At 39.1% G+C, this 10,644-nt stretch overlaps 1 protein-coding gene across 5 annotated transcripts in view; it reads left to right on the forward strand.

Annotated features, from left to right (window-relative positions):
* PLS3 (plastin 3) overlaps nucleotides 1-10,644 on the forward strand; it is a 90,952-nt gene that overhangs the window by 53,662 nt on the left and 26,646 nt on the right. For 4 of the 5 annotated variants that reach the window (XM_008069616.2, XM_008069632.2, XM_008069625.2 and 1 more), the window contains one exon: nucleotides 9,495-9,658. In XM_008069616.2, the coding sequence (XP_008067807.1) occupies nucleotides 9,495-9,658 (164 nt within the window). The remainder of the gene's footprint in view (nucleotides 1-9,494; nucleotides 9,659-10,644) is intronic. The other variant, XM_021717979.1, reaches the window with a different exon arrangement.

Genomic DNA, 10,644 nt, shown 5'->3' on the forward strand with positions numbered 1-10,644 from the left:
GGCTGGTCTCGAACCCGCGGGCTCAGGCAATCCACTTGCCTCGACCTCCCAAAGTGCTGGGATTACAGGCTGAGCCACTGAGCCTGGTCGATAAACAACATTTTTGGTTGCCTGGTCTCAGCCCATTAAACCTGTCCAGTCTTCAGCTATACTTGACCTTCACCTTTGGGAATCCACTGGTAGGGTGAACTCTAATGTAGCAACCTCTAGTCTACCCTTAGCTGGGACTCGTTAAACTGCCTCTTATATTTGCTGGAGTGAGCTACCTCAAAAGGTATAAGCTGTGAAAGATAAACCCCATGTTTAGCTAAGCATCTGGAGATGTTTAGCAGCTGCCTTTTCTAAGGTTTTAATGCCTTTTGAAAGCTTGACTTTACTGCTTAGATCTTAGTATGGAATATAGTTTAAATTTTTCTGCCAAGTCTTTTGACTGAATCTTTCAAATTAATATTTTGTGAGCATTCATGGGCAATCGAGTGTGTGTGTGTGTGTGTGTGTGTGTGTGTGTGTGTGTGTGTGTGTGTGTGTGAAATCACTATTGTTAGACATATAGATTCCTTTTAACACTTCTTTAGTGCAAAAAAATTGGGGGAATATATTGGTCAAACTAAATTGAACTTTTAAATCCAACTCTTTTGAAAGGATTTGCGTCTGCACTTTATTGGTTTCTTCTTTAAATCCTAATGATCACTGTCCTGGAAGAGTTAATAAAGAGGTCACATATGTGTTGCAGATGAGGGCACACAACATGTGACCTCTTTATAAAGAGAGACACCAGATTTAAACAGATTCAAGGATGCTTAAAGCAACAGAGAGAGAGAGAGAGAGAGAGAGAGAGAGAAAGCCAAAGGAAATCCCAGTCTTTCTTATGTCAGATTTATAAGACAAAGTAGCACCCCAAAAGATGCTTTTGAAGTGATAGATTGTACCACATACCACCTGGACAAGGACAGTGTAAAACAGCAGTTAAAATCAAAACCACTTGAATTCTGGCTCAGCTTTCTCCAGACAAGTACTTAAAATAGCTTAAATAACAGGATGCAAGGGGAGGGAAAACATTTCCTTTTAAGGATATGCATTCTTGGTGTGATTCAAACTTCTGCAGGAACATGGCTGTATAATAAGTTTATTTACTTAAGGTTACTTGAGGGAGAGTGTTTGGGGAGTTAAGTAGCATTTAAAATAATACTTGGTAAAAGAGAATAATGAGGTTTCCTTTCAAACAAAATGCAGATGTGAACCTACATGTGTCATCTGAAACAGGGAGAGGGAGAGAAAAATTCCTTGTAACAGTTGGTTCTTTTCTGATGAGTTCAGTAGCCATTATGAAAGATGGACCTGTCTGCTGCAGCATTTGGGAGGCTCTTAGTGATTTATTTAAAAAGTAGCATGGAATATTTACTCAGCCATAAAAAAGAATGAAATCATGTCTTATGCAGCAACGTGGATGGAACTGGAGGCCATTACCTTAAATGAAGTAACTCAGAAAGTCAAATATCACATGTCCTCCCTTATAAGTGGGAGCTAAAAAAAAATGAGTGCACATGGATGCAGAGAGTGGAATAATAGACACTGGAGACTCTGAAATACGGGAAGGCAGGAGGAGGGTGAGGGATGAGAAATACCTACTGGGTATAATGCACACTATTGGGATGATGGCTTCGCTAACAACCCAGACATCACTAGTACTCAGTATATCCATGTAACAGAAATGCATTTGTACTCCCTAAATCTGTGAAAATAGAAACCAAAAAAAGAAAAATAAAAAGCTGAGTGATTTTTTTTCTTTTTTTTTTTTTAAGCAAAGAACATTTGGTCAGTTCATTGAAATTTAAGGCTTTACTTTCTGCCGGAACTTTGTTCAGTGGTTAGGTGGAGTTTCTTTTTTCCTGCCACTCAGTAATATTTACCCATACTGACCATATTTTCTAAACCAAAAAGTTGAGACATGTGCTGGCAGAAACCTTGAGACTGCTCTGGGTAATATAGGCCGTATGGTAATTTATATATACTTTATCAGCTGGTTGGAAACTATGATGCTGGAACAGAAGACTCTTCAAAACGCAAAGCCTTTTCCACCCTGTGCCAATGTATAGTTAATGAGGAAGTGTCCAGTGAGCCAGAAACAGGTTCCAGAATATTGGCAGCTTTAATGAGAAAATAAAGGACTGCTATCATGCCTGGTGGTTGTGATTTTAGTTTCCAGTTGTTAAAACTGCTTTTGGTCTAAGTCTGTGTTTTGGGGGTTAATTTATTATTAAATTCTCATGTTTATGTCAAAACTCAGAATAGGAAAAGTTCACTATCAAACATTCTAAATAGCAAAATTCTTATTCCAACACTTTGCTTTAAAATGGATGTTCTAACAGCAAATAAGGACACAGTCTTATGATTTAAAAAATTGTCTTGAACAACTTGCCACATTTTTCTTATTTTCATTTTGCTATGGAATAATGGAAATTACTCAAAATTCACTTCGGATTATTATTTGGAAATCATTCATGTAGCTCAAAATTGTCTCATTTTACAAATGAGGAAAGCATAACTCAAAGGCACTAGTTTTTGTTTTTGTTTTTGTTTTTTTGAGTTCGAGTCTCACTTGGTCTCCCAGACTAGCGTGCAGTGTCCGCTCCCAGCCACCGCAGCCTCGACCTGCTGGGCTCCGGCGATCCTTCCGCCTCAGCCTTCCAAGTCGCCGGAATTACAGGCATGCGCTACCACGCCCGGCTGATTTTTTGATTTATTGTGGAGATGAGGTCTCGCTGCCCGGGCGGGTCTCGAACCCATGGGCTCAGGCAATCCATTCACCTCAGCCTCCCAAAGGCGCGGGATTACAGGCTGAGCCACCGAGCCAGGCTCAGGCACTAGTTTTTAAAATGAAACTATTTTTCTCGGATGTAGAAAATTGGATTGAATGGTCATCGTTACTTAATGTTTAGTTTTCTTTAATTGACACAAGTTAGTCTTATAAATAAACAAAATTTTTGAGCACCAGATCAATGTCACAGATGAGATGGAAGCTTCCTAAAATGCCATTATGCTACCTCATTTTCTGGCCTTCCAGAGCATATTAGATCCCTGATATTGTTTAAGGATGTGTTTTTGGTTTTTGACTGAGGATGGGAAATAAAATTAGCATAAAGCTTTTTAAGAATAATTGCACGCTATTTTGTCTTTGAAGTACTCTACCAGCTGGGAAATTTTGTAAAAACTAATTGGCCTTTCTAGGCTCCCTCTGCCTTCTTATTGAAATTGAAATTGTTTTCTTCAAAATATATGATTTAGGAGCTCTAACAAAGGCTTGATATAATTCCTTAGTAATATGCTAAAATGAATTTGATCGTGAGAGGTAGTATAAGCTGGATTAACATCTGCTGCTAAAATATGGGAAAATAGCAGAGTAGGTAAAATATGGCCGGGTGTGGTGGCTCATGCCTATAATCCCAGCACTTTGGGAGGCCGAGGTGAGAGAATTACCTGAGCCCACGGGTTCGAGACCAGCCCGGGCAATTTAGCAAGACCTCATCTCTACAATAAATAAATAAATAATTAGATAGGCGTGGTAGTGCATGCTTGTAGTTCCAGCTACTTGGAAGGCTGAGGTGGAAGGATCGCCTGAGCCCAGCAGGCTGTAGTGACCGTGAGTGTGCCACTGCACTCCAGCCTGGGAGACAGAGTGAGATTACAACTCAAAATAAAAAAATAAAAGAGGACACATGTTAAAAGAATTTCGGCACCAGTAATGACTCCACACCCGGCCAGGACCAAGAAAATTATTAAAGGGGGCTGTTACAGAGAGGATCTGCAACGGGAAAAAAGAAAAAAGGGAGAGAGAGTAGCAGGGAGAGGGCTGTATTTATCAGCCTGACAGGGGCCGAAAGGAGCCGTGCTATGTTCCTATTGGAGGAGCTGCATGGGAGCAGGGTGGGGCCAACGCCGTGTTATAGTCCTATTGGACGCATAACAAGGCCGGCTACGGATTGGAAGCTTGCAGGTTTGAAATTCCCGAGCGGGAAGGTTTGAAATTCGCATGTGCGGGGAATTGTGCTCACAGAAGCGGGTACCTAGGGCCTTTGTTGTCTGGTGTGCCGGCACCATTTTGGGAGCCGCCCCTCTGGTCACTTCCTGCACCCTTCACATGTTCTTCTCATCTCAGGAAAGATAGAGGATAGATATTCCAAGCGACTCAAACATTTTACAAGCACAGTTTCAAGTAAGACCCAGGAGTTCTGTCCAATTCATTTCTATGTCTTTGTCATCTAGCTTAGTGGGTATCTACTCACAGAGTAGGTAGGTAGTCAGTTTGCACTGAAGGGTGACTCTCGCTAAACAAATGCACATGGCCTTTCTTAATTTGAACAGGTTTCTGTATTTGGAACAAGAGAAAGGTCCTGACCTGACAGCCATCTCTAGTTGTCTACTTGGGCCCTCCTTGGTGGGTGTGTTCACTTAGAAAACCAAATTACAGATCTGAAGGCTGCTGGGTTGGGACAGGATTAGAACAAAGGGAACGAGATTGAATGTTATTTAAGGAATATTTCTGTCAAGTTTTGGTTTTCTGATGAATTGCCATTTAGTCTTTCAGTACTATTTTTGTAATTTTTGTCATTGTTCAATTTGTGTTTTTAAAATGCTCATATAGAATTAGAGTATTATTTCCCTGGTCAATACGTGAAAATTGATGACTCTACAAAAGCTTTTTTTTAATTGCTTATTATATGCAAGGCAATGTGCTGTCTATTGGAATGGAAAACAAAACCATTAAAACTTCTTTCTTTCTTTTCTTTTTTTTTTTTTTTTTTTGAGTCGGAATCTCACTCTGTGGCCCAGGCTGAAGTGCAATGGCATAATCACAGCTTACTGCAGCCTCAGCCTCCTGGGCTCAGGCAGTCCTTCTGCCTCAGCCTCCCAAGTAGCTGGAACTACAGGCGTGCATCACCACACCCAGCTTACTTATTTTTGTAGAGATAAGGTCTCACTATGTTGTCCAGACTTGTCTTAAACTCCTGGACTCAAGCAATCCTCTTGCCTCAGACTCCTAAAGTGCTGGAATTATAGGCATGAGCCACTGCACCTGGCCTAAAAGAATCTTTATTAAGAGATATAAAACTTAGTAAGGGAGATTGGCACATAATGACAAATTCTTATTCTTCCAACCTCCTTTAAAATTGTCCTGTCCCTTATAAGAGCATCCATCTGTTACTACTACCCTGAGTTCAAATTAGAGTTTCCACATGTAGTTATTTTATGTTATATTTTAGAGTTGCCACTTCCTGGCATCTTTTAATCACATCAGTGAGCTGTCTTCTAATTAATTAATACTCAAGAGAGATTATTTCAGAAAGGGTTCATGCAAATGGTAGCTCTCCCTGTTACCCAAGAACTTCTGTTTCTACCTAGTACACATAAACTGCCTTGGTCAGTTTCATGTAGCTTTGACTGTACTGTACTTCTCCAGTATTTAGTTTAAAACCTCTCAACCAGGACAGGCATGGTGGCTCAAGCCTGTAATCCTAGAACTTTAGGAGGCAGAGGTGAGAGGATCACCTGAGCCCACGGGTTCGAGCCCAACCTGGGCAACATGGCAAGATTTTGTCTCTACAATAAATCATAAAATTAGCCAGGTGTGGTGGTGCACACCTGTAGTTCCAGCTACTTGGAAGACTGAGGCGGAAGGATTGCCTGAAGCCAGCAGACTGAGGCTGTGGTGCCATGAGCGTACCACTGCATTCCAGTCTGGGAGACAGAGTGAGATTCCAATCCAAAAGAAAGAAAGAAAGAAAATTTAAAAATGAGAGAATATTATATTTAGGTAATGAGATATTGTCATGATCACAGCATTATCACTCTATATCTGTATTCACTTGCATTTTGATCCTATCTCCAATTTTTAAAACTGAGGGGGAGGGGTTGTAAAATCTTGTGTATTCTGATTTAGAATCAGAGTGTGATAGAGCCAAACAGGGATATTAGAAATCATTTTGTCCAAAGCATGCCTTTTACAGATAAGAAAACTAAGGCCTGAAGAGGTGGCTTGTGCAAATTAGTAGCCAAGTTGAAATTAGATCCTGTGTGACATTACTCCCACTGTGTCCCTTCGACTGTGCTGTGTTCATTTCACTATACCACACTCCCTGAGCTCCATTTTAGCTTTAGAAAGGAAATGGAAAAAACAGATTGGTATGTGCACGGGAGCAGGTGTATTTAAATCCAAGATTTCATACTAAAGCTGCTAAAATTCTGCCACAGTGCCCTAGAGATTACTTTGTTCTTTTTAGTGACTACAGATGTTGTTACTGGATTGCTTTCTATATAGAAACACTTTATATGTAGAAATAGTTTGATGTATGACCTTTTATAAATCCAAAGCAAATAAAGTGAAGATACACCCTAGGGAAATTAAGTTCTTTACCTTGAAGAAAATATAAGTGATTTTTCAGAACTGTTGAGTGCTTTGCGCGATTAATGTTTTAAAAGTTTTGATATTTTCATTGATAGATTTATTTTTTAATTTTTTATTTTTTTATTAAATGTAATTTTTATTTTTAAATTGTGGGGTACAGTTAAGAGTTAGGCATACTAATATGCATCGTTCAGGCACCCTTGTTGATAAGGGGTGTCCCCCCTGTCGCCAGACAGATATTGACTACAGTTAATCCATGTAGTAATCAATATTTAAGAACATTTGATACTCAAAGTATACTGCATTAAAACTAAGCGTAGAATTCCATCAGCTTTCAAAGTATTAGTGAAATGGTTTCATATAGGATATTTAGCATTTTTAGTACTTGAAAAAACTGACCAATATGAATTACACTTAGATAATACTTAGAAAAAATTCCAAAGTATGTTCCATGACCTAGAAGAGCTTATAGGATCAGCTCTCAGACCTTATATGTCACTTTCTTCCTTGCTCACTTTGCCAATTCATCATACTGAATCTTTACTGTTCCTTAAATACACCAGACACACTGTTGCATCACAGAGTTTGCATTTGCTATTTCCTCTACCTGAAATCTTTTCCCCCAGATAGTCACATGATTTGCTCCTTTACTTCATGCAAGTCTTTATTCAAATATGATTTCATCAAAGTGACTTCCTTGACCATTCTGTGTATATAGTACCACTACCATATCCAACCTCCAGTGTCACTATAAGCCAGGGTTATTTACTTCAGCACAATTGACATTTTGAGCTACATAATTCTGTGTTGCATGTTGGGGGTGGGGGCATGTCATATACACTGTAGGATATTTAGAGGTATCCCCAGCCTCTACCCATCGTTTGCCAGGAGCATCCTCTCCCTGATTCCCCCACCTCCCAGTTATGGCGGTCAAAAATATCCCCAGATGTTTCCAAATATCTAACCCCTTACTCAGCTTTATTTTTTTTATAGCACTTATATTGTTATATTCCCTTATATCATATTTTATAGTCATACTTTATGTTATATTTTGTTTAATTGGCATTAGACTATAAGCTCCTTGGCCGGGCGCAGTGGCTCTTGTCTATAATCCCAGCACTTTGGGAGGCAGAGGCAAGAGAATTGCCTGAACCCACGGGTTCAAGACCAGCCTAGGCAACTTGATGAGACCTGATCTCTACAATAAATCAAGAAAAATTAACTGGGCATGGCGGTGCACACCTGTGGTTCCAGCTACTTGGAAGACTGAGGCAGGAGGATCGCTTGAACCCAGCAGGTCAAGGTTGCAGTGGCCATGAGCATGCCACTGCACTCCAGCTTGGGCGACAGAGTGAGACTCCAACTCAAAACAAACAAAAAGAATAAAAGCTCCTTGAGAGCAAGACTCTCTTTTGATGACTGTGATAGTCCCAGTACCAAGAACACTACCTTGACAGAATTTTTAAATAATGTGTCAAATAGATGAAATATTCACAACTTCCTTGAATGACGCTGCTGTCATCTTGAGTCATTTCTCTATTCAGATTGTTTCCTTCTATATAATTAAATTTACATATGAAAATTAGTGGAACCTAAGGAATAAAAAGCACTATTGAACAGAAAGTATTTGAAATTGCTGGTGAACATCAGACTGTATTCACAAAAGTTTATATATGCAAGTGGTTACAACCCTCAAGACATTAGCCCTTCTTCTCAATACATTAACTCTTGGTCATTGATCACGTTTTGGTTTTTTTTTTTTTTTTTCATTTTTATCTTTTTTTAGTTTTTTGAGACAGGCTATCATTCTGTCGCCCAGGCTGGAGTATGGTGGCACTATCCTGGTTCACTGCAGTCTTGACCTCCTGAGCTCAAGCTCAGGTGACCCTCCTATCTCTGTCTCTTGAGGAGCTGGGACTATAGGCACACACCACCACTCTGGGCTAACTTTTTAGTTTTTTTCTTTCTTACTTTCTTTTTTTCTTTTTTTTTGTAGAGGCGAGGTCTCTCTGTGTTGCCCAGGCTGGTTTTGATCCTCCTTTCTTGGCCTTCCGAAGTGCTGGGATTACAGGCATCAGCCACTGTGCCCAGCTTTTTTTCCCCCATTTTTAACAGTTTCAGAATAAGCATCATTCATTTAATCATCACACTGATACATATTTTGCTAAAACTGCAGTAGTACAAAAATAAAAAGGCTATTTATAGAGTCATGTTAAACATCTGCTTTTCTCAGTACTGCATTTATTTTTATGAACTCTATATTTATCTTGGATTCATGTTTGTTTACATTAACTCAAAAAATTGGCACTGAGGGGCTGGGCACAGTGGCTAACGCCTATAATTCCAACACTTTGGGAGGTCAAGGCAGGAGGATTGCTTGAGCCCAGGAGCTTGAGACCACCTTAGGCAACACAGCGAGACCTCATCTCTACAAAAATCAAAACAACTGAGCGTGGTGGCACACACCTGTAGTCCCAGCTACTTGGGAGGCTGAGGTGGGAGGATCGCCCGAGCCCGGGGGGTCAAAGCTGCTGTGAGCCATGATCTTGCCACTGCACTCCAGCCGGAGGGACAGAGTGAGACTGACTCAAACAAACAAAAATTGGCACTGAAGGTGATTGCTTAATTTCGAGTATTTTGAAATATAATCAGCATTAAATTCTTAAAACTGATGTTAGACCAATAGAAGAAAAAAGAACATCAAATTCCTAAATAGTCACAGTAGAAATTGTTCTACATACCATGGCAGGGTTTTGTTGGCTTACAGTCTATAAATTATTTTTTTAAAGTCCTCTTAGCTCTGTGATTTGATAATAATTTTTTAACCAACTGTGCTTTCTTGAAATTACAGACGCTCATTTTAAGTAAAGCTACTTATATGCTGTTTAAAACACAGGATATATGATGTAAAACCTTGCCCTTTCAGTTAAAATGTGCATTTACCTTTCAAACAGATTTAGGTTTCATACAATAAGAAACGATTGTATGTAGGTAGGCTTATGAACTAAGCCTCAAATGAAGGAAAATACGCTTAATAAATGAACATTTCTTTTAATTTGTTCTTTCTTACTTGCTCTTCCTTTTTACAAAGATCTCAACAGCAATGGATTCATTTGTGACTATGAACTTCATGAGCTTTTCAAGGAAGCAAATATGCCATTACCGGGATATAAAGTGAGAGAAATTATTCAGAAGCTCATGCTGGATGGGGACAGGAATAAAGATGGGAAGATAAGTTTTGATGAATTTGTTTATGTAAGTATGTGAAAATTCATGATTATTAGAAGCAATGGATGTTCTTTTATCTAGTAGGATCTTATAGTATTAAGTACTATTAAGTTTCTAAATATATCATATTAGTACTGTTTTAACTAAGAATATTTCTTGTCATCCTGCTCACTAAATTTAACTAGTTCTTTTAGCTGCTAAAATATCCTAGAAGAATTGAGAAAAAGCACAGTGACAGAAACAAAGGTATAACACCATGCTCCCTGTCTAAGGTGAACTATCTCCTTTTGGGGCATCATTAAAGGGCATTTTTCAAGGTGCTAAGTGACATCTTTGAAGTGTTCTTTCTCTCTCTTGTGGTGAACAGTGCGCTCTGAAATTTTAATGATACACCCTGACTCACAGTCTTGGAAGCTTCCTGAGCAGAACTTTCTGATTAAAAAGTTGTTTTCTACTCTTGTGGTAGGGGTATTTAACTATACCATTTTCTCTAGGATGATAATTTCGATAATTAAAAGTTAGAAGCATATCTTTTTAGTCCATTGGAAGAGGCACTTAAAATTTTTGTTTTCTTCTCTGGTATCATCAAGTGCTCCTCAAGGTTATGGGCTGATTTTTTAATTCTTCTGCTTCCCCAAGTCCCTAGTTTGGTGTTCTGTGTTCAGTGCCTACAAAATGTGTGTCTGGCACATGATTCATTATCGAAGGTGAAAACCTTTGGCTGCTAGCAAGCGAGGTCTAGATTTAATCAACTTATGCCATTTTCAGTTCATATTTATTGACAAAGTATTTGAGATATAAGTTAAAGAATAGCTGTTTCGTTGTCCCTCAGTTAAGAATATCGTTCAGCAATTTGGATGGATTTAAATGAGTCTATTATACTCAGTGATCTATCACAGAAACAAAGAACAGAGTACCATATGTTCTCACTCATAAGTGGGCCTTGAACAATTATCATAACACTATAAAAAAGGGATTGGCAGTAGTGAGAAACTGCCAGGGGAGGGGGGGTG

Source organism: Carlito syrichta, unplaced genomic scaffold (assembly GCF_000164805.1).
Source record: "Carlito syrichta isolate Samal-C Ts95f unplaced genomic scaffold, Tarsius_syrichta-2.0.1 Scaffold111481, whole genome shotgun sequence".
NCBI lineage: Eukaryota > Metazoa > Chordata > Mammalia > Primates > Tarsiidae > Carlito > Carlito syrichta.